Source organism: Tachypleus tridentatus, chromosome 12 (assembly GCF_004210375.1).
Source record: "Tachypleus tridentatus isolate NWPU-2018 chromosome 12, ASM421037v1, whole genome shotgun sequence".
In the NCBI taxonomy this organism is placed as follows: domain Eukaryota; kingdom Metazoa; phylum Arthropoda; class Merostomata; order Xiphosura; family Limulidae; genus Tachypleus; species Tachypleus tridentatus.
The window spans coordinates 134,427,444-134,452,822 of NC_134836.1; the positions used below are offsets into that span (position 1 = coordinate 134,427,444).

Genomic DNA, 25,379 nt, shown 5'->3' on the forward strand with positions numbered 1-25,379 from the left:
CACACAAACTGAAATAAATTAATTTAAATTTTGAATGTAACTGTAATAAAGTTGTGATTAAGTTCACTCTGACTTACTGATATCTAGAGGTTCAAGGTAAGTATTTATTTTAACTTTTAAGTTATATAAGCTAGAAGTCTTAAGGCTTTCCCCTCTATAGTGTAATGTGGGGGTGTATATATAGTTTACAGGATTTATGATATCACAACACACTGTATCTTTCATGTTACTTTATTCTTGTAGTGAACTAGAATGTCAACATCTCCTCAGTGAATATATTATACATTTATTAATTTTTATATACATGATGAAATATCTTAAAATCTTTGTTTTCAGCATACCAATCCCTCAAGCCAGACGTGTAGTCTACCTTACAGTATGCCTGTAGTACACACAGCCATGCCCATTATGGCATTTTCCCCAACACTACAGTTTAGTTCCCTCCTTCCTGGTGTTCCTCTAACTGTTACAGCAAGTGCAACCAATACCAGCACCTGTCCATTGCAGTCTACACTTGTGGATAACCTACGACATTCACCACGTAGGTTTTGCTGAGTATTAGGAATATACTGTAAAATTGCTGTATAATTACAACCATATATGATGGGAATTTGTTGTATCTGCAATTGTTATTTTTTAAATTGATATCAGTTTAGGGTTTGTAGATTCTCTAGTGGATAAAAAGACCTTTAATAAAGAAATAATTTCAAAAACTGATTTATCATGAGAATACTGAGTGTACAAGCACAGTGGAGTGATTCTCCTTCCTATGTGAAAAAATACTAATATAAATTGAATCTAGAAACACTGTTAGGTGATTCACAGTCTCTCTACATGTACAAGTAGTAATATAAATTGAATGTAGAAACACTGTGAAGTGATTCACAGTCTCTCTACGTGTACAAGTAGTAATATAAATTGAATCTAGAAACACTGTGAAGTGAATCACAGTCTCTCTACGTGTACAAGTAGTAATATAAATTGAATCTAGAAACACAATGAAGTGATTCACAGTCTCTCTACGTGTACAAGTAGTAATATAAATTGAATGTAGAAACACTGTGAAGTGATTCACAGTCTCTCTACGTGTACAAGTAGTAATATAAATTGAATCTAGAAACACTGTGAAGTGATTCACAGTCTCTAGACGTGTACAAGTAGTAATATAAATTGAATGTAGAAACACTGTGAAGTGATTCACAATCTCTCTACGTGTACAAGTAGTAATATAAATTGAATCTAGAAACACTGTGAAGTGATTCACAGTCTCTCTACGTGTACAAGTAGTAATATAAATTGAATCTAGAAACACTGTGAAGTGATTCACAGTCTCTCTACGTGTACAAGTAGTAATATAAATTGAATCTAGAAACACTGTGAAGTGATTCACAGTCTCTCTACATGTACAAGTAGTAATATAAATTGAATCTAGAATTGATTCACAGTCTCTCTATGTGTACAAGTACTAATGTAAATTGAATGTAAAAACACAATGAAGTGGTTCACCCTCTCTCTTTCTATGTGTAAAAGTACTGATGTAAGTTGAATGTATCAGATCATCCCTTAAGTAATGTTTGACTTTAGGTTCAGAAAAGGAGAAAGGATTTCAAACACTTTTAATGTTATTTAATCAATACCATTATTATTAATTACTTCCTGCCAATGATTCACAAGCTTCTGAATGCCACTTCTATAAACTTCTTGGGGTTTGGAATAAAATAATGTGGAGAGGGTAGTTTTGACAACTTCATGTGTTCCAAACTCTTTTCCATCAAGATATTTCTGCACACTTCGGAATAGATGATAATCAGATGGGGCAAGGTCTGGAGAATAAGACGGATGTGGGAGTTTTTCAATCTTTGCAGATGTGATCCTTGCTGTATGGGGCCATGCATTATCCTGGTGTAATACAACACCTTTATGATTGATCAAAGCAGGCCTCTTTTTTTCATTCAGTGCAACATTCATGTGGTCTAACTGTTGACAATGGAAGTCTGGTGTAATTGTTACATTGAGTGGCAGCAGCTCAAAGTGGATCACATCAACAATATCCCACCAAATGCATAACAAGACATTCCTAGGGTGGAGTTCCATTTTAGGCTGTGCTTTAGCCAGTTTACCTGCACTGAGCCATTGTCTGCAGCACTTAACTTTTATAATATATCCATTTCTCGTCTCCAGTTACTAACCTATCCGAAAAAGGTGAGTCACAATCACAAGAGTGCAGAGAAGTTTAAATGTCCACTTTTGCCATAAGGTTGTTTTCTGTCAAATCATGGGGGATCCATTTTTTAAGTTTTGACACTTTTCCATGCTGTTGCAGATGATAGTGAACTGTTGAATGGGTTGAATTGAGCTTCTGTGCTAGTTCTTCAACTCTTACAGCACAATCTTCATCAAGTGGAGCCAGCAGCAAATCATTATTAAACTTAACAGGATGACCTGAACGTGGCACATCATTTAAGCTGATCTTAACTTCTATAACCACCTTTGACATTTTCTTTCATTAAGAGACTCTGCATCGTAAACACCTTGAATGTTTCGTGTAGTTTCTGCTGCACTATTGCCTTTTTTAAACTCGTAAAGCATTATATGCCTAATGTGCTCCTCAGTCACATCCATCTTCATAAGGGTTTATTTGATTAATGATCTAGAAAAGTGGAGTTGAGTTAGTTTATTTTATTTGTCTGAACATTTTTATACATGTTCTACTACATATTTTAGTCATTAAAGCATTTTACAAAGACAGAAGTGATGATGCACTTTCTGTATTAAATTTTTGAACATGTGGGATGACCTGATAAAAACAGAATGAAATGATTCACCCTCTCTTTCTATGCTCCTTGGTATGGATTCTTGTATCTGGTGAGTTCTGTTCTTTCAGTTTACTTCCTCTGGGATCCAAACATCCACCCACTTGTTTGCTGAGCATGGTGACCCAAGAAGGGGAGGAGAGGATCTTGGTGGTTGAGGGGTCCAACCCTAACAGACCACTTTGGCCTTGAATTCCTGTAGACAGGCAGCCTTGGGGTGGCTTCCCTTGGGTCAGTCGGCTGGTTGACTTGGGCTAGGGTCAACCAAGTACCAGTGTTGGATGTTTTCAACATTGTTGTGTACATTGTATCTGATGCTGGTGTTTGGGTATAATGCTCATGAAACCCTGGTATTGCTACAGTATCCTTTTATGGCATTGTAGTGTGTTCCCTCGTAGGCCTTCATGATGGGTGGGGTCAGTGGGCACCGAACAATTCTTTTTTTTATCATGGATCCTCCAAATAAAAACTTAAATAAAATAGTGAAAAACAGTTCATAGGTAAATGACCACGTTTTGAAGATTCTGAGCAGCAGTCTTCAACATCTGTAACACCTGTACCTCATTTTCTTATACTATGCTCTCTTTCAGACAAACCTTTAGGACAAATGCCTCCCTCTTTCATTCATAAGGGACTAGAGGGACTTGCTGGCTCTCCAAAGTCAGTAAAGAAGCTTTGATCTGGTGACATATTGGTGGAAACATCCACATCTCAACAGAGTGAACTCCTGTTGCATTTAAAGGCAATTGCAGATATATCTATTGATGTTACACCTCATGCTACTTTCAATTCATCATCAGGAGTTAATGTTGAGAGGGATTTTAAGAACATTCTCAAGTCAGAGATTCTCGCTGGTTTCTTCATCCAAGGAGTTTTTGTAGTGAGGCTTATCTACACTCACAAAGATAGAATTATGATGCTGACCAATATCATTCTGACATTTACATCACCATGTTTGTCTGCCACCATCAAGGCAGGTTATCTCAATTGCAGGGTATGGCCATACATTCCAAACCCTCTTGGATGTGTCCAGTGTCAGTGGTTCGATCACTCGAAGACGCCATGTTGTGGTTCCTTGATGTGTGCTTGTTGCAGGGGCAAGGGCCATGATACCAGTGAGTGCGAAACGGACCCTCATTGCATCAGTTGCAATGGCCCTACTTTTGTTCTTGCCCTAAATGGTTGGAAGAAAAATAGGTGCAGCATTTGAAGACCATTCAAAACATTACTTACCCTGAGGCTTGAAAGTTGCTGTCCACCACTTCATCATGGACGTATGCTGCTGCACTTTGTTCCACGGATCTTTCTGTGCCTCCAAAGAAATCATTTAAAAAAAAAAATGAAAAGTCTTTTAACCTCCATGGTTAAAAAAATTGATGAATCATCTTCTACACCCATCTCTGTCCCTAACATACATTCCAGCAAATCCCAAGATTCACTTTCTTTGGTCATGGGTACAGGCATTTCCTCAGGTACATCTTCTTCTTTCACCCCAAGATGCAATGAATGTTTACTGAAGTGGACTGCAGCAAATGGCTTTAACTTCTCTCTCTCAAAAATTGTTTGCATGCACTTTTGCCACCAACAGGATATTCACCCTGATCCTGAACTCCTTATTGGTGAAGTTGTGCTACCTGTGGAACCCTGAGACAAAGTTCTTGGGGCTTATCTTTGACTGTAAGCTGACCTTTATATCACACATCAAACAACTATGGATCAAATATACAAGAGCACTGAACATCCTCTGTGTCCTCTCTTTCATCACTTAGGGAATGGATTGATATTCTGTGCATAAGATATATTGTGCTCTTATTTGATCAAAACTAGACTATGGATCACTGGTCTATGGCTCTGCCAGGATCTCAGCCTTGAAGATGTTGGACCTCATTCATCATCAGGGACTTCAGCTCTGCACTGGAGCTTTCCAAACTTCCCAAGTTTAGAGCTTATACACAGAGTCTCATGAACCTAGTCTGCACCTCTGTCATTTGCAACTGTATGCTTTAAAACTTCATTCCTTACCAAAGCATCCCACCTGGGGTTGTGTTTTATTTCCTCAGTTGGCCATACTTTTCAGAATAGATGATCTGCCATTTCTCCTTTTGGCCTTCATATCCAGGTGCAGTTGGATGAATTGGGTCTGTCCTTGGATAACATTGCTGTATCCACTGGTCAGCCTATCCCACCCACCATGGCTTATTACAGTTCCCACATGTAACCTATCTTTAAGTCACCTGAGAAAAGCAGATACTCCCGATTGGAAATGCTGTCTGTTATTTGCTGAACATTTTTCGAACCATCCTTCCATTGGTATTTATACAGATGGCTCGAAATCAGGTGACTGTGTGGGTTTGCCACGGTTTGTTGTGGTTTGGTGGTTGTGTGCATAATCACCTATACAACTTCTGTGTTCGCTGCTGAACTGTATGCCATTTCTCTTGCCCTGGATCACATAGAAGTTAAGCAGTATTCAAACTCGCTTAGTTCTCTACTAGTCCTGGAATCCCTTCATGTCAGTTCTCACCCTGTTCTTGCCGATATTCAAAACCAACTGGCCCATTTCTCTTTAACATCTATTTTTATCCAGTTGATCTGGATACTGGGCCATGTTGGTATTTGCGGGAACAGGCTTGCCGACACCAGAGCTAAATCTATCCACCCTGGCACTATCACTGCTGAGCCTGTTCCATACATGAACTATGGTCCAGTATTCAGGGCTTGGCTCCGTGCCAGTTGGCAGTCAACTTGGAGTGAGCAGTACGAGAACAAGCTTTTTCAAATAAAATCCTATATTGGACTTTGGCCATCTTGCTTCCATAATGATCAGAAAGAGGAAGTTGTTCTAACTAGATTACGCATTTTTCACAGTTTTTTAATCCATCATTTTTGTTTATCTGGAACTGATGCATTAATGTGTTGTCTGTATAACACTCAGGCCACAATAAGCCACATTTTACTGTCTTGTCTTTGTTATGACGTTCAATGATGGCACCATTTTGAACAAGTTCTGTCCAAAGGTTTATTCGTAATGTTAGTGTTATTGGTGATGTTGACACTGTCCACCTTGGAAACGTTTTTAGTTTTCTAAAGGTCATTAATCTTTTTAATGCTATTTAAGCTTTTTTAATTTACACATTAGACCTTTTTTAATGTGATTCCTTTTTAAGAATCTAAGTACATCTAGTTCAATTTGAGATTAGAAAATGACCATAACATCAAATAACTTGAAACCAGAACTGGAGAGGCCAACTTCAGGTGACCAATGCTGATGCTTGAATTTGCCCATTAGTCATCCTGGCTAGTTATGATAATTAAAATTATGTTACAGAAAGTCCTTTACAACTTCTATTACTGTCGTTTCTCTGATACTGCTGTAAACTAGATATAAAAATTGGATTTAACCCTCTTCATATTTTTAATTCAAAATTTAAACATTTTTTGTTTAACCTTAACTTTTTTATGAATTTTAATTATTCTACTTTAATTTTAACTTTTTACCATATGTTTTGTGTAGACAGTCTTGTTGTTTTGTGCCATAAAACACCAAACCAACTTACCAACCAATCACACAGTGCTCTTCTTCAGGTATCACTAACTGAACAGTAAATCTATAAACATCTCCTTTGTGTCTTTGGTGTTCTGATATACAACATACTTCTTTTTATTTCTACATAGTTTTATACTTAAGTATTACAACCATTCTTATTTTGATAAGTTCTTAAGTAACTGGTTTCTGTATTACATGTCTTTATTAAGACAGTAAATTGTGAGAAGTGGCAAGAATTTTGTACCTTAAGATTATTACAAGTTTTTATTGGTTTTGATTCAAACTCTCTTTTTCACAGGTAAAATTGAAAATGTTCAATTGAAAAGTATGGACCAGAATGGATTATGTACTGTAGAGGTAAGCTTTCTGTGTTGTTGAACAGTGATGTTCATGGATGGTTCTTTCTTCTTCTGGGAAAAGAGATTCATTACAAGGTTACAAATGAGAGAGGTCTTTGTCTTCTCTTTCATTAATTTTTAAATATTACTCACGGTTTCTTTTAAACTAATTTAACTACGAGATATATTATTTATCAAATCTTGATTTTTATATTTCACACTAAATGTCATATTAAAATATTATTTATAAATGGTTATTTACATGTTCAGCTTTAAAAACAACAACAAATTTTCACATTATTTTGGCTTCAGTAAATCTGATGGTGCTTCAGAAATAGTATCTAAAAATCTCAGATTTGTTAGTCTGATATCATTCTAGGTTTTTCACAGTTTCACTCATTATTTCACAGTGACCGTATAGAGCAGCAGTGTATAGTATTTGATCATAAGTACATAACAGTCTTCTTTCAAATTATCATGCAGTATGTAACATCTTTTTTTTTCTGAAGTATCACAAGGTATATTTATATAGAGTTATTTAGATATGTATTAAGTCATACTGCTTTTATGAAATAACACTTTTAAACAGAGGCCTCTGTTTTTGTACAGTTGGGATAGTTTAGGAGAGAGTTACCATTGCAGTGAACTTTTTGACATTTGTTTTTATCATATTTACCGTGTAGATATTGTTATGTACTGTTTGTAGCACAGATCTGTTCCTATAGTAATTACAACTTGATTGTTCTAAGTAGTATTTCTGCTATAATCCTAAAGTCAAACTGTGTGAAATAATTGGGAATAATATTTATGTCAACCATTAGGTGATAATTTCAGGAGATGTGCTGATCATATGTGTGGAAGATGGCTGCATTGTAAGAGATAGAAAAAGATGTTTGCTACTCATGTTACTGGTAGTTTTCTAGCTGTATGCTGTCATGTTGAGCTCCTGTAACTTGCTTCTGTATTTTTTAGCTCCACCTTATGGTACTGTTTAGTTGTGCAGCCTCAGTGTTGCAGAAGACTTTCCTTGGTTGCTGTTTAGTTGTGCAGCCTCAGTGTTGCAAAAGACTTTCCTTGGTTGCTGTTTATTTGTGCATCCTTGGTGTCACAAAAGACTTTCCTTGGTTGCTGTTTAGTTGTGCAGCCTCAGTGTTGCAAAAGACTTTCCTTGGTTGCTGTTTAGTTGTGCAGCCTCAGTGTTGCAAAAGACTTTCCTTGGTTGCTGTTTATTTGTGCATCCTTGGTGTCACAAAAGACTTTCCTTGTTGCTGTTTAGTTGTGCAGCCTCGATTGTTAAAGACTTTCCTTGGTTGCTGTTTAGTTGTGCAGCCTCGGTGTCGCAAAAGACTTTCCTTGGTTGCTGTTTAGTTGTGCAGCCTCAGTGTTGCAAAAGACTTTCCTTGGTTGCTGTTTAGTTGTGCAGCCTCAGTGTTGCAAAAGACTTTCCTTGGTTGCTGTTTAGTTGTGCAGCCTCGGTGTTGCAAAAGACTTTCCTTGGTTGCTGTTTAGTTGTGCATCCTTGGTGTCACAAAAGACTTTCCTTGGTTGCTGTTTAGTTGTGCATCCTTGGTGTCACAAAAGACTTTCCTTGGTTGCTGTTTAGTTGTGCATCCTTGGTGTCACAAAAGACTTTCCTTGGTTGCTGTTTAGTTGTGCATCCTTGGTGTCACAAAAGACTTCCCTTGGTTGCTGTTTAGTTGTGCAGCCTCAGTGTTGCAAAAGTCTTCCCTTGGTTGCTGTTTAGTTGTGCAGCCTCAGTGTTGTAGAAGACTTTCCTTGGTTGCTGTTTAGTTGTGCAGCCTCGTTGTCGCAAAAGACTTTCCTTGGTTGCTGTTTAGTTGTGCAGCCTCAGTGTTGCAAAAGACTTTCCTTGGTTGCTGTTTAGTTGTGCAGCCTCAGTGTTGCAAAAGACTTTCCTTGGTTGCTGTTTAGTTGTGCATCCTTGGTGTCACAAAAGACTTCCCTTGGTTGCTGGATTTTGTATAGGAGGTTCTTTCTGGGACTTTATCATTTCTCTTTACAGCTGGATGGCCAGTTGTGTACATTAAGGTGATGATTATACCATCTTTATTAGTTGCTTTGTGAACCATCCATGTGAAGACCAAGTACACTGCAATATAGCTTTAGAACTTTATATCCAAACCCAAACCCACTGACATGCATCCCCAGCAACCAATTGGCAACCCTTTAGCCAGCATTTTTATGACATACTGAATCTCAATAAATCATTTCAGCTTTTTACACCCACCACTATACTGGTACGTGTATGTTGACAATACAATTACTGGATTCATGTCTACAGAACAGTTTTTTTCAATTGCTTTAACTCTATACACCCCAATATTAAGTTTGTTTACCTGTGAACAGGAAAAAAAAACTATTTAAATTGTATTTCTTAACCTCAAGATCACAAGAACTGAGACACAATTCAAAACAGAAATCCACAGAAAAATCACCCATACTGGATTATACATTCCCTGGGACTCAGCACATGAAACAAAACAAAAACTCAACATCTTAAGAAACCAAATAAACAGAGCCACAAAACTATGCTCACCCAATGAAATCAGCAAAATAAAACAACAATTCATCAACATGAACAAATTTCCTCAAAAAACCGTGGAAAAAATTATATGCACGCATCTAAACCCACAACAAACAAATAACAATAAATTCCAATATACAACAAACTACAAAACCTTATACTGCTGCATACCATATATTCCCAACATCAGCAAAAACTAGTAGTAATAAAATACAACATTACAGTCAACACCAAATGTATTAAAAAACCAGGAACAAAACTAAAGTTCATACTATGTAGAAACTACACTGACAAACACAACACCAACATTATTTGTAAAATACAATGCAACAACTGCTACGGGTAATATGTTGGAGAAATAAGCACAAAAATGGAAACCAGATTCAAAGAACACAAAAAAACACCTTCATACTTTTTTGAACACTGCAAGTCAAATAAACACAACATAACCATAGAAAACACCCAGATACTAAGCAGGGAAACAAATATAAAGAAGTGTAAAATTAAAGAAGCCCTACTAATACAACAACTAAAACCAAAGTTAAATCAGTATAAAGGAACACCTTTATATCTATACTAATTAATAACCTAACATCCAACTGCAATGCCCCCCATACAATCCTGTGCCAGTTTACACTCTCGTCTCTAAGATGTGCCCAGCAACGGTCAGTTGCAAGCTCTCTCTTTGTTAAACAGAAGATGATCTAAGAAGGTCAAAACATTGTTCTCTGCTTTGTTAGTAAAACTGTTAATACCTATATCAGCTATCCTGAGATATATTTTTACTTCAGTTGAGTTTCTTGTCATCAAGATTTGTGGTTCATTAGTTCATTACTTTCAGTAGTCCAGAGGAGAGCTGGCTTAATGTTTTGAATCTCTGTCTTTGTTTTGTTTGTAGGTACCTTGAATGCTTCACTCGTGCTATCCTGAAAGTTGTTGGTCTGTAAGACATTGAATTTTCAACCAACTCTTTTGATATCTTATGTATAGCAACCATCTGTGGCTATGGTAACAGGTGACTGTCCACCATGATCATTAAATGGGTGTCAATAGGTATTTCAGCTTCACTCTCTCAGCCCAGTCTTTACATTTTGTGGTTGCAATGATATTCACAGATCCAAGTGGCATAAGATATTGTACAATGAGTGATTTCAAAAAGTTATAAATTACTTTAATTATAATTAAAACAACTGTAAGATAAAAATGTTTATTTCTTTATTCTGTACGTTTTTTTATGACATTATAAGACGTTTTAAAGGTTTCTTAATTAATATGACTCTACTGGTACTATTTACACTTTCACTTTACAGTATTGAACTTTTGATATGTTTCAGCATGATTTAAATAACTTAAAAGAAGTAATTTCGTAATTTATAAATGCATAGTGATAATCTATGATCATAGCAATGTAATAGCCTAAATGTTCAGTGATCTTGTTTATTCTTTCTATGCTTAAAATGCACTATAGTTTAAAGTTCTGATATTATTATTAGAAATACAAAATTTATAAGACTTGCTTTGGTAAATATTTCATTGATAGATAGATAGATAGATGGTTTTAATAAAATATCCTATTTATATCAGGTCATCCCTTAAGTAATGTTCGACTTTAGGTTCAGAAAAAGAGAAAGGACTTCAAATGCTTTTAATGCTATTTATTCAATAATGTATGTTCCACTAGTATTAATTACTTCCTGCCAACAATTCACAAGCTTCTGAATGCCACTTCTATAAATTTCTTGGGGTTTGGAGTAAAAGAATGTACTGAGGGTAGTTTTGACTTCTTCATGTGTTCCAAGCTCTTTTCCATCAAGATAGTTCTGCAAACTATGAAATAGATGATAATCAGAGAGGGAAAGACCTGGAGAATAAGTAGGATGTGGAAGTTTTTCCAGATGTGATCCTTGCTGTATGGGGCTGTACATTATCCTGGTGTAACACACCTTTACAATTGATCAGATCAAGTCTCTTTTCTCTCAGTACAACATTCAAGCTCTCTAACTGTTGACAACAGAAGTCTGATGTAATTGTTACATTGAGTGGCAGAAACTCAAAGTGGATCACACCAACAATATTCCTTCAAATGCTTAACAAGATTTTCCTATTGGTCTATTTTAGGCTATGCTTTAGCCAGTTTACTTGCACTGAGCCATTGTCTACAGCTCTTAACATTTTCATAATATATCCATTTTTTATCTCCAGTCACTATACTGTCCAAAAATGGTCAGTTATGTTCATAAGGGGTGCAGAGAAGTTCAAATGTCCACTCTTGCTCTAAGGTTGGTCAAATCACAGAGAACCCATTTTCCAAGTTTTGACACCATTCCAAGGTGTTGCAGATGATGGTGAACTGTTGAATGGGTTGAATTAAGCTTCTGTGCTAGATCTTCAACTGTTACAGCACAATCTTCATCAAGTGGAGCCAGCAGCAAGCCATCATTTACTCAACAGGACGACCTGAACGTGGTGCATCACTTAAGCTGTAGTCACCTGATCTGAACTTCTGAAACCACCTTCAACATTTTCTTTCATTGAGAGACTCTGCACCATGAACACCTTGAATGTTTTGTGTAGTTTTTGCTGTATTATTGCTTTTCTTAAATTTGTAAAGCATTATATGCCTAATGTGCTCCTCGTACACATCCATCTTCATAAGGGCTTATTTAATTAATGATCTCAAAAGGTGGAGTTGGGTTAGTTTCTTTTATTTGTCTGAACATTTTTATACATGTCCTACTACATTAAAGTCATTAAAACCTTCTACAAAGACAGAAATGATGATTCACTTTCTGTATTAAATTTTTGTACATTACTTACGGAATGACCTGATATTTACCATTTGGAAAGTTATTGGCAAAATGTTGAACTTTTTAAAACTGTATCAACATTCTCAAGATTTTTTAGACTATCATTATGTTGCCATTGTTATATTCTACTTTCAATTTATTTGTTTGCATGATAAATTTAGAGGTGGATGTTGTGTACAGTAGTAATCTCATTTATGTTAATACTGCAAAAACCTTTTGTGGTAACATCAACTGAAAATATATACTCTTATTTTGATGCATGTTATGATTTTAATCTTAAAATCATATTGTTGTAAGATCAATTTTCATTTAAAACTTTAGTGTTCTGCATCTTTTGACAGGTGATTTGGAGTGATGGTCGGTGTACAGAAGTAGTTAAAACTGTTCAAGATATCTACTACTTTCATCAAATGGTACATCTTTAGATTTATCATGGAGTATATTTACATTTAATATATTCAATTTCTTTTAATATCTTCTGTTGTATTCCCCTGTCTCTTACATGCTCATGTATAAAACCTGTTTGTACGTCCATGGTGTGTATGTGTTAAATTTTGATTATTTTTAATGTATTTCCCTGTCTCTTACATGCTCGTGTATGAAACCTGTTTGTACGTCCATGGTGTGTATGTGTTAAGTTTTGATTATTTTTAATGTATTTCCCTGTCTCTTACATGCTCATGTATAGAACCTGTTTATATGTCCATGGTGTGGGTGTTAAGTTTTGATTATTTTTAATGTATTTCCCTGTCTTTTACATGCTCATGTACAGAACCTGTTTATACGTCCATGGTGTGTATGTGTTAAGTTTTGACTATTTTAATGTTTATTTGTTCATCTTCTCCATCCACAGCTGGCTAAACAATTAAATGAAGACACTTTATTTTCTAAAGAAGATATGAATATTCCTCATCTTCCAGGTAAGTAGTGAACTATGTTAAAGTTTTTATTTCTTAATAGTTTTGTTTAATTGAAGTAACCTTTTAGTTTTTGCCACACAAGTGTTTTATAATTTTAGAATCATATTGAACTTTCAGAATGTATTGTTACACAGATGGGAACTTACAAACATTTTTAGTAGGTGTAGAATCATATTGAACTTTCAGTATGTATTGTTGTTACATTTGTGGATGTGTCGAATTCCTAATGAAATAGAATGTTGAAGTTGGGCATATGTTGAGAAACAAAAAGTGTTGATTTACAAAACCCATATGAGCACAGACTAAAACTTGGAGTAGAAAATGACACTTAGTAGTGTGTGATGTTAGAGCTACCATTTTGAAATGGGTAGATATTGAAGTGTGTGATGGGAAAAAGATAACATCAACAATTATAATATATTGCTTAGAAGAAAACCATGAGGTTATAGGACCAAGAATTATGTTAGAAATTAATTAATGTAATGGTTAGGGAAAATTGTCATACTTTTGATATGATAAATATACAACTAAATAATCTTGAGTTTAAAGGTAAATGAATTGATATATCTTATTTTTAGCACAGTATGGTAGTTATAATAAATGCTTTTTAAGTATGTTAAAAGGAAAAAAGGAAGAAAGTTTAATATCATAAAAAAACAATCTTTGTTTTCATAGACAAACAAGTTAGTAACACTATGGTGTCATCGTTGTACAAGAATATTGGAATTCAAATACATAAATCAGATTAAAGGTAATTAACTTTAAGTAATGGTGGTTCACTACAGAAACTTTGATATATCACAATTTTACACTCATTGTGTTCTAAATATATAGGAACTTCTCTAAATAAACAAACAACTTTCTATTGAAGTTTGACAAAAGTGGAGGTAGGTTACACAGAAAAAACAAACAAGATTAAGCACATTAGAAACAATAGTAAAATAACATTCTTAATGAAAATGTAAAAATTCCATTTCATAATCTGAAACCTTTAAAATGTTTATGGGTTTTAGTTACTATAGTATAAGTATGTTTATATTTCATAAATTCCACTCAGGTCCTAAAGATTACACTCAAAGATTATATTTGAAGTAGGTGAGTCCAGTAGAATGACTCCCATTTTTAAGGGTTAAGTTTATTGAACTTAATAGGGCTATAGTGTATGTTGATGGATATAATAAAGTGGAATATGAAACATAACGTTTTTTTTTCCTTTTCAAAGATTTTTTGTCAGTTGACCAGGGCCAATCAAACAGCATGACAGATGATATGGGTTTGGAAATGGCACAGTACTTAAGGTATTAACTTTTTTTTACTTAATATTATAGTATATCAGTGAATTTCTGTTGCAAATGGGTGATTTGATGCTTTTGTTTTTCTTTTTTCATTTCTATTTTAAGACAACTGGTTGAGTGTTCTATCATAACCTATGAGCTGGTGGCATCATTCTTTCAGTATCATAGTACTGATGAACAGAGTGATGGAGACCACAAGCTGAAGACTGTTTTGGTCTATGGCTCCACTTCTCATGCTAACAAAACAGAACATTTTTCAAAAAGCACTGATCCTCAGCAGCTATTCAACACTACTGTCAGGCAAGTTTATTGATCTGAAATAATTTTATTTTAATGTAGAATACTGCTTTAAATATTTAGTACAGGCCTGTGGCCAAGGCTGTGTGAATTTGTTTCCTATATTATGATATATTATTAATCTTTAATTCAGTCTATTAACCAAGGCTACGTGAGTCTGTTTTCTATGTTATGATATACTGCTAAAGCTCAATACAGTCCCGTAACAAAGGCTACATGAATCTGTTTTCTATGGTACGTTATACTGCTAATTTTTAATGCAGTCCTATAACCAAGGTTATATGAATGTTTTCTATGTTATGATATACTGCTAACATTTAATACAGTCCTGTAATGAAAGCTACTTTAATCTGATTTGTGTGTTATACTGCTAAAGTTCAATACAGTCCTGTAACCAAGGCTATGTGAACCTGTTTTCTGTGTTGTTATTCACTGCTAATGTTTAATACAGTCTTGTAATCAAGGTTATCTGTTTTCTGTGTTGTTATTTACAAATATTGTTCAATATAGTCCTGTAACCAAGCTACATGAATCTTTTTTATGTTGAGATTCACTACTAATGTTTAATTCAGTGCTGTGACCAAGGCTACATGAACATGTCTTCTGTGTTGTGATTCACATCTTTTGATTTATACAGTCCTGTAACCAGGGCTATGTGAACCTATTTTCTGTGTTGTTATTCACTACTAATGTTTAATACAATCCTGTAACTAGGGCTGCATTAACCTGTTTTCTGTGTTGTGATTCATTACTAATGTTTAATACAGTCCTGTAAGCAAGGATATGTAAACTTGTTTTCTGTGTTGTTATTCACTACTTATGTTTAATACAGTGCTGTAACCAAGGCTACATGAACCTGTTCTCTATGTTGTTATTCACTGCTAATGTTTAATACAGTGCTCTGACCAAGGCTACATGAACCTGTTTTCTGTGTTTTTATCACTGCTAATGTTTAATACAGTCCTGTAACCACAGCTACATGAACCTGTTTTTTGTGTTTTTATCACTGCTAATGTTTAATACAGTCCTTTAACCAAGGCTACGTGAACCTGTTTTCTGTGTTGTTATTCACTGCTAATGTTTAATACAGTGCTGTGACCAAGGCTACATGAACGTGTTGTTATTCACTACTGTTTGACAGATTTTTCTTGTTCATTATTTAATCTTTCAATTTTTACTTTCTTATATTTACAGTGCTTCGCTTTCAACAGTTTCCTTTTCATGTACTCCTATTCATTCAGCTAATAACTCAAATAATGACTCTTCAGAAATCAACTGGAGAGGAAGTGAAAATATGTTAACACTGGAGCAGATTTTGAAGAAGGAAAATCTTAGGAAGTATTTGGAAAAACTGCACTCCTTTGGATTTGATGAGGTATATAGATATAAAATAGTGTGGAAGTTTCAGACCTATTTATCACCTAAATTTCTGTAATTCTGATTAAGTTTTAAGTATCATGTTGTTGAATGATTGGTGAATTAAAGATTGTAACACTTGAAACTATTATTAAGTCAAAAATACCAAATGAAATCCATGTACTTGTGTTTCTTCATGTTATCTCAAGTTTACGTATGTAGTTATACAGTCTGTACAGATATTTAGAACACTTTGTGAGGCAAAGTGTTTGGTTTAATGAGGAGCCAAAATCACATTAGTTTGTTTATAGAAGCTGGGTTGTGTTAACAGCACGAATCACATTATAGAAGCTGGTGTAATGTAAAAAGAAAGATGTATTTTTCTGCTGTTCTGTTTGAATTTTATCACTATTTCACTTCTTTTTCAAATAACTTTCTACAAATAGTAAATTGGAAATTAAATAATCTAATGGTTTGCAATAACAGTACTATTTATTGAGATAATTAAAAACATGATTAATTACTTTTTTCCTTAAAATATTTTTCTGCTCAATTTCTGAATTTGATTATGATTTTTCATTTTATTATTTTTAATTTTTATTTATTATGAGAAGTTAGAAATAGTATGATTTTATAAATTAGCCATGTGAAGGATGAGTGTGTCCTATCATTTTTTGTTCTGTTTGTATTCCCAATAGATTCAGAACTTGAGTGCAGAAGAGCTAAAAAGTAAAGGTTTAACACTTACAGCAGCACGCAGGTTAAGGAAACTTTTAGATGCTGCAAAGTGAGTTATTAATTGTTATGAATATAGTGTTGTCTTGTGTAGAATTCAATAACAATAAACTGGTAGCATATGGAAACTACAAGTTGTTTACATTATTCAGTTTAGACATATCATGGGTAACAATTAAAGTAACCTAGTATTAACATGCTTTCTGTGAGTAGGTTAAAGTTCACATGTAACAGTCATTTAGAAAGTTAGATTTAAAATGAAGTTAACTGCCTCAACATGGGGTCTGTCTACATGACTGACCTTGTCACCTCTTTGTACTTGTTTAAAGTCTCTTCAGTTTTAATACTTCTGACTTTTTAATATAGTGTGTATATCTTTACAAAATGTGGCAGTATTTCAGTTAATATTGTATGTCTGTAACCTACAAAAAATATATTTGAGTGAAATATTTTTAATAAAATAGATTTGTCCATGAATATATTGAGTATTTGTTTTGATTAGTTCATGTGCCAAGTAATTTTCATTGTTAAAATTAAAATACTTTTCCTTAACTCAAAACTCCCTTTGTGTAATCCTCCTAACTACATTTTGAACGTTTTTTAGTACAACTTGATTGTTTATGCATTATTTTCTTCACCCCAATTAAAAACTGGAAATCGGTCAATTTGACTGACTTTGTTACCACAAAAGAAAACTCAAAATAAATCTAAATTACCTTTTTTCCTTTCTAGAAAGACTTTATATTGCAATATGAAACCACATTTGTTTAATCTAACTAGCTCTAAGTGTGTAACAGCATACATTTATTTATAATAAAATGTTATTGTTTTATTGCCCTTTGAACCATGATTAACTGCAGTCTGCCCCAGTTATAAGTTGTAAATCATTAAGAACATGTGCAGCTCACATTACACTATTGCATTACATTACCCCTGAGCTACTACAGTTAGTACAAGCACCTTGTGTGCATGCCTCATGAAACATTTTTATTAAATTATTGTTGTAATTTATTTTTATTAATCTAATCTTAACTAATCTAAAATTATCCTTAGTTTTACATTTTAGTTGCTTTTATAATTACACAAGGAATAAACATGAAAAACAAGAAATAACATACTTATCTTTTTACTCACTCTCAGTTGTCAAAGAGTTAATCCTAATTTTGTATAGTACTTATTGTATTGCAGTTGATAATTTAATTAAATAATTCTTAAACTATATTTGATAGTTCTGTAACCAAACAAAGTTGAAGGCAATAATAAATGTGGTTTAACTGAACAATAACGATTTTGTAATTTATATTTAATTTCTTACTTTTACAATGAGTAGTGGATCAAATAGGGATGATGACATGCTAAGAGAAAATGTGTCACACTAGGAGAAGTTCAGAATTTTCTAAAAAAATGTTGCCTTGTAGAATTAAGAACTTAAAACTCATTTTAATTTCCTTAACTTGTTAGGAGAACAATCTATGATTACGAGAAAACCCACTTGTAGAAAAAAAAATGTAAAAACGGCTGGTATGGGTAGAGAAAGCACCAGAAGAGGAGTGAACAATGTTTCGACCCTTTTTGTCATCATCAGGTTCTCAAAGAAAAAAAGAGGTAACTGACCGACAGCTGACCAGATATTTTGAAGGAGGTTGTGTAATTGAGTGTAAGAATGTAGAGGGCATGCTTAGATGTTGGATTATATTTATTAATCTTGGTATAAAGGCATTCCTTTGTATTGGTTCATTTTGGGCTTGAGTTGTTGTATAAGTAAGGCTTCTATAATTTTGCATTTGTTTATGCTTACTTCTTTATTTAGCATTTGGGTGTTTTCTATGGTTATGTTGTGTTAATATTTTTATGACACAAGTTGAAACACAAGCAATTAACACAGCATTACATCCACCACTATTCTGGTACAGATCTGTAGATGACATGATTGCAAGATTCACATCTACAGAACACACACTTAATTTTTTCAATCACATTAACTCTATACATCCCAACATTAACTTTGCATGTGAACAGGAAGAAAGCAATCAAATATCATTTCTTAACCTCAAAATTACAAGAACCGATACACAATTTAAAATAGAAATCCACTCAACAATCACCCATACTGGACTATACATTCCTTGGGGCTCAGCACATGAAACAAAACAAAAACTCAACATACTAAGAAACCAAATAAACACAGCCATAAAACTATGCTCACTAAATAAAATTAACAATGAATTATACAAAATAAAACAATACTTCATCAACATCAATAAGTTTCCTTCACAAACCATAGAAAACATTATATGCACACACCTAGACAGAAAGCAAAATCAACCAACAAAAGTAAATATACCCCACAATTTAAAAAATCACGAAACATATACTGCTGTATACCATGTATTCCTGACATCAGCAGAAAAATAACCAACATTTGGCAAACACTAGTAACAAAATATGACATTCCAGTTAATACAAAATTTATTCAAAAACCAGGCACAAAACTGAGGTCTATACTATGTAAAAACTACACTGACAAACACAACACCAACATTATTTATAAAATACAATGTGATAACTGCCATGACTTCTATATTGGCGAAACAAGTAGAAAAATGGAAACCAAATTCAAAGAACACAAAAAGTCACCTTCATACGTTTTCGAACACTGCAAATCAAATAAACACAACATAACCATAGAAAACATCCAAATGCTAAATAAAGAAACAAACATAAACAAACGCAAAATTAAAGAAGCCTTGCTTATACAACAACTCAAGCCCAAAATAAACCAATACAAAGGAATATCTTTATACCTATATTAATAAATATGATCAAACATCTAAGCATGCCCTCTACATTCCTATACTCTGTTACACAACCACCTTCAAATATGTGGTCAGCTATTGGTCAGTTACCTCTTTTTTTCTTTGTGAACCTGACGATGACCAGAGAAGGTCAAAACGTTGTTTGCTCCTCTACATAGAGCTTTCTCTGCCTTACCAGCCGTTTTTACATGTATACGTTAGGAGAACAGATATGATACAAGAAGTAAAAGTTAGCCAACTTAGGTATACCATGGTTATGATTGAAGTGCCACAGGAATATTACACTGCATGTTTTTTTAACAGTTTCAGATGTTAGCATGGAATTACTTAATGCATACTGCTTTGTGGTAATTAAAACCTCAGTTTTAAATATTTAAAATGTGCTTGTAGTGTGTGAAACTTGACTGGATGGCTTAGCTTCTGTTGTGTTCTAGTGAATTCTCAAGTGTGATTTTTGACATTTTTGTAGCAAGTAACTGTGACACAAGAAACACACATGGTGTCTATATAATTTAGAGAATCATCAATGATTTGGAAACATCGTGGTTCCTGTTAATAATAACTTGTGTATTAAATCTAAGTTTGATATGCTTTCAGGTGCAACATGACAAATGGTTTTAATAATCATTGCATCCAAGGAATATCTACGTCAGTAAATTCATCTGTAACTACCTGTTGTCTCTCTGTGTCTTCTAGCTGTGGAAACCCGTCCATTAAATCTACATCAAAGTCACAAAGTGGAGAGTTAAGTCAAATTTACCCTGTAACTCCAGGTGACCTTTTTTACATATTTTGATTTCTGAGGTAGTACAGTAAATATTTTTTGTTTCTAAAAATCATTAACCACAATGTCTATTTGATATTAGACTGTTGTGTAATCTGTTTAGATATATTACAAACTTTGAATGTAGTCATGCTTCATAAACATAGAACAAAAAAATATATATGTATTGGAACAGTGGCAATATCTGTTGAGCTTGCAATACCTTTGTGCTTTTTAGATATTGATGCAATAGTTGTCTCATTTGAACTTACAGTAATTTAATCTTTAAACAGATTGGTGTAATAAGAGTTTGTCGGGTTTATTAAAAATGTTTTTGCAATTATTTTTGGTATAGTGTGTATATTTGAGGAAGAGCTATTGAAATTTCAATACAGCTTGAATTGTAATATTTGAAGAGTTAGATCTTTTGTTGCTTTAAAGGTTCTATGCTTCAAGAAGATGGTTACCTCAGTAAAGAACTTGAAGAACCCCAGAAAAGATTAACCACAAAAAAAGATACCACTGTTTCTCTTGCTATTCAACACATAACTAACGATTCTATAGTGGACTCCTCCACCATTCAAGACAGAGATTGTGCTCTTCCAAACATTGCAAATTCCTCTCATATTCTATCATATGATCTCTCAGGACATAAACCTGTATCTTTGGGTGTTTGTTCTCAACCCAGCATTGTTCCTCCACACCTTAGAGGAGGGGTAACATTTGAAAGTAACCACATGAATACTAATCTTGTGCCTTCCTTAAAACCTTCTCCAGCTGTTTATCATAGCACTGACATTGGTGGATTTCCTTACCCAGTGGTCACGTCAGGAAGCTCAACCATCCCAACAGGCAGCCATAGTCTCGTATCCTTGCGTGGAAACAACACTTGTGTGACTGTAACCACAGCTACTGGAATCCCAGAAGAGATGAGATCTGTGAAACAGAAAAAAGAAAACGTTCATGTACTGTACCCAGTAACACCAGGAATGATGCCTCCTGGTATTCAGTGTGGTAGAGTTATGCATACACCTGTAACAACTGCTATTCCATGTTCTAACACAGTTCTTCCATACAGTTGTTATGTGCATCAGTTAATTCCTCAGCCTATTAGTTTTCACAACAACACAGCACCACCAGTCTATCCCATGCTGAGCCATGGCTTTCACTTCCAGATCCCTAATGGTTTAACCTCGCCCGATCTTATGTTCTCTATGCAAAACTTTCCCATGGCATCACCTCCATCTGCTGCAGATCCTAATATATCTCCAGCTGGTGGAAGCCTTCCTGTTGCTGACATAGTTCCAAGTTTTGTAGTTTTTCCAGGAGATGTAGCTCCTAATCTTCATGGGGACATAGGTTGTGCTTTGTTACCACCAAAGCCTCTGACTTGTTATAATTGTGGTGCAAGAGGACACACTGGCAACCAATGTAAAGGAGCCACTTTGGAAGAGATGACAAGCAGTGGTAAGGCCAACTGAAGTATAATTTCTAGTGGTATTAATAACAAGGTTTTTATGAACAGATTCTGATTATGAAAAATTGAAATAAGCTTTTGAAAAATTCCTTTCCAAATATGTATCTTGAACAGTATTTGGCAAGTCAGTGATGAGGTTATTTCTAATATGTAGCTGTTAGTTTAAGTGTACTACAACAATTAGCAGTGCTGGGTAGATCAATGACACGGTTATTTTTACCATGTAAAACAATTAGCAGTGCTGGGTAGATCAATGACACGGTTATTTTTAACATGTAAAACAATAAGCAGTGCTGGGTAAATCAATGACACGGTTACTTTTAACATGTAAAACAATAAGCAGTGCTGGGTAAATCAATGACACAATTATTTTTACCATGTAATTATTAGTTTATGTATTCTACAATCATAGGCAGTGTTCTAAAATCATAATTATAGACTAGCTTATAGCTGTCTGTTGTAATGATATTTCCTGAAAAGGTGTGCATACTTTAATCCCAAATTACACATATGATCACACTTCAACAGATGCAAACATAAGACATATACAAAATGTCTACTAAAGTAGTTTTTGTAATAAAATCCTATGAAGTTTTAAAATAGGTCAAACACTAGGTTTTACAATAACATCAAGAGTTTATTGATAGTGTCAAATATGCTAAAGTTTCTCCCTAACTAAAGTAAAGCAAAAAAAATGTATGCAAGTTACAATGTTAATTTACCTCAAATATAGGCCATGTTTAGTAAAGGCTTAAAACAAATAAACTTACAGATTTGGGTGTTTGTAATTAGAATTATTTTGTATTATTCAAGAAATCTTGTAATAAAGATACTAATTTGACTGTAAATGTTTTGAGGGCTTCTTCTAGTCCATTATTAATATCTTCCTTCTGTTTATAAAGTATCCACTAATTGACAAACTGGGTAAAGTGGCCATATTCTGAAGCTTAAAGAGCTTTTTAACATGTCTGATCCCAGGTTAATATTTGAGATGTGAGTCTTTCAATGTGAGATTTTAATGAAAATATTTGTCAGTATCCCCAAACTGTTATTTCTCAGTGATGGTATGCAAGTTAAATAAACTTACCTCCTGAAGTTAGCATTCCAGCTTTCATTATGATGGTAAGGAACTAATTTAGTAGCTCAATAGACAACATACACTAGTATAAAGGGTCCCAACCAGTTATCTAAATTAATCAGTATAACTTCCAACCAATACTCATTAAATCCATTGTAATTATCAATTTTTAGGCTCTTTCACAAGCCTTTATATGCAGTAAGGTGTTTACCTGCATGAAGTAGTGCTAAATTGTTTAATGACCTTATTAACAACTAAAAATAATTATTAGAAACTTTTACTTTAGCAAAAATTCCTCAAATATTACTTCTTTATATATTTAATTGATACATCCTTATATTTATGACAGAAAATTTTAATAATGTTATTCAGTTTCTTTACTAACTCCATTGAATATTAGTTTTTGTATCAATATTTCAACTTTAATAATAAAATATTGTAATTTATTACAAATTTTACAAAATTTGAATAATTATGAAGTTATAATGTTTTATAATAGAAGATTATGGTACATTACTATTAAAATAGAATAAACCATATATGGGAAAAGTAAAATATTTTCTTTTATCTAAAGTATTTAGATTGATGTTATCAATTATTTTAATTTCTAAATCTAACTAATATACCTTTACAGTAGAAACTGAAGTATTTTCAATTTCTAATTCTACCAGATAAATAATGTTAATAACCTGTTAGGTTTATAATAGGTTTGTTGAAAATTACATTAATCCAGATATTTTTGTTTTAACTGAGATATATAGATGGCTTAATTAGTATAAATAATCCTTGAAATAAATAATTTTATTAACACCTTCTGTTTGTTTTGATTATTTCGTTGTTTAACTATTTTATTCATCATGTGAGATTGGCGAATGGAGGTTGAGACTGATAGATCGTGTATCTCCACTTAAATGTGGGTCCTATTCCATAGCCACCTCTAAAACCTAGGATACATTTTATGCCACACATTACAGCCTGTGGATCCTTGTGTTTTATTTGGGGGGTTGCTTTTGTTTATAAGAAATTATTATTAGTCAGAGGTTTGGATTTGCTGTTTTTAACTTGGTCCTTCCTTTTGATATTGACTTATTTCAGTTGACTGTTCAGTACTAATATTCTATATATAGAGAAAGAGTATCAGTTATTATAACCTTTAATAATTTTCTGTATTTATGTCTAAAAATTTTTATATATTCTTTTCACAGGTAACTTTCTTTTAAACTTTGCTTCCTTGCCTGAAACAGTTGACCCAAATGAGCAGCAGCAAGTTTAAAGACAATCCATTGTTACTGACCACGGATATTTGTTGTAACACTGAGTTATTTATGTTAATTACATGTAATAGTGAACTGTTGTTACTCTCTTGTGTCCTAGGATTATTGTTATAACACTGGGTTATTTGTGTTAATTACAGGTAATAGTCAAATGTATTTAACCCTTATAGTACTTCTCTTGTAATTTTAAAATAGAAATGACATAAGTACATATAAATGACCTAGGATACATCAAAAAGGATTGGAGGGCCATGTTATAAATATTTTTTATATGATATATGGATCCCATCAGTCCTTCACAAATATGTATTTGAGATAAATATAACCTAACAGTAGTAAGCCTAAAATAAGATGTCTAGGTTAATAATATTTGAAAGGAATTGGTACTTTTAATAAAATATTATTTTAAATGTGGAAGTATAATATATAACTATCTTTCATTTTGGTGTAAAATATTTTGTCATGCACTTTCACTCTCTCATTGCCAAAGAGTTTTGATGCTGTTCTGCTTTATCTAGTGGTGTAAAAACTTTCCACTTTCTGGTAGTTCATCATTGACAGATAATAACTGTTGGTTACTTCAACATGAGTCAAGACAATTAATGCAGAAAGGAACTTCTCAAAAACTGCTGGTTATGGTATGAAGATCAGTACATTATGGTTTCTATGCTGCTTGTTAACTTTAGAAAATTTGCAAGTAGCATGCATACATAACTTGGTATTTTCAAAGTGTTAGTGATTCAAATCCATTTATAATGTTGATACTCACATTTTGTAATGGGATATTAAGTTTCACATGTACTCATATAATTGTGACTCTCATAATATTAAGTGAACACTAAATATTTCGTTTTATATCAAAAATAAAATTTTACACTTTATGTACATGTTACTTTTCTCTGTTTGTGCTTCCTTCCTGATTTCCACACTTTACCTACATATTTCTTTTCTATTTTTAATTGGTGTACCCGTGTTTCCTTTCTGATTCCCACACTTTAACAAGATGTTATGTTTCTCTATTATATTTAAATGTGCTAGCATTATTTGTATTTGTTAATGATTAACATGAGAATTAACTATTAGAAAGATCTCATTGGTCAGTTTTCCTAGAAAGTTATCTCAATGTTTTATTGTTCCAAAAAAAGAGCTCTTAAATAATTCATCCCCTGCTGGGACAGCAATAGGACTACAGATTTACATGCTAAAATCAGGGGTTTGATCCCTCGGTGGATGCAGCAGATAGCTGAATGTATCTTTGCTGAAAGAAAAGCACCATTAAATAATTCATATGCATGTAGTAGCTATGACAAAACCATCA

At 33.6% G+C, this 25,379-nt stretch overlaps 1 protein-coding gene across 1 annotated transcript in view; it reads left to right on the forward strand.

The window, feature by feature from the left end:
• The window catches only part of LOC143234744 (uncharacterized), a 29,700-nt gene extending 4,750 nt beyond the window's left edge, over positions 1–24,950 (forward strand). Inside the window, exons 2-12 of the mRNA XM_076472319.1 lie at positions 337–541; positions 6,659–6,717; positions 12,392–12,463; positions 12,904–12,970; positions 14,193–14,268; positions 14,371–14,565; positions 15,757–15,937; positions 16,617–16,705; positions 20,067–20,242; positions 20,674–21,699; positions 23,993–24,950. Coding sequence (XP_076328434.1) covers positions 337–541; positions 6,659–6,717; positions 12,392–12,463; positions 12,904–12,970; positions 14,193–14,268; positions 14,371–14,565; positions 15,757–15,937; positions 16,617–16,705; positions 20,067–20,242; positions 20,674–21,699; positions 23,993–24,060 — 2,214 coding nt within the window. The 3' untranslated portion in view covers positions 24,061–24,950. The remainder of the gene's footprint in view (positions 1–336; positions 542–6,658; positions 6,718–12,391; positions 12,464–12,903; positions 12,971–14,192; positions 14,269–14,370; positions 14,566–15,756; positions 15,938–16,616; positions 16,706–20,066; positions 20,243–20,673; positions 21,700–23,992) is intronic.
• The last annotated feature ends 429 nt before the right edge of the window (positions 24,951–25,379 follow it).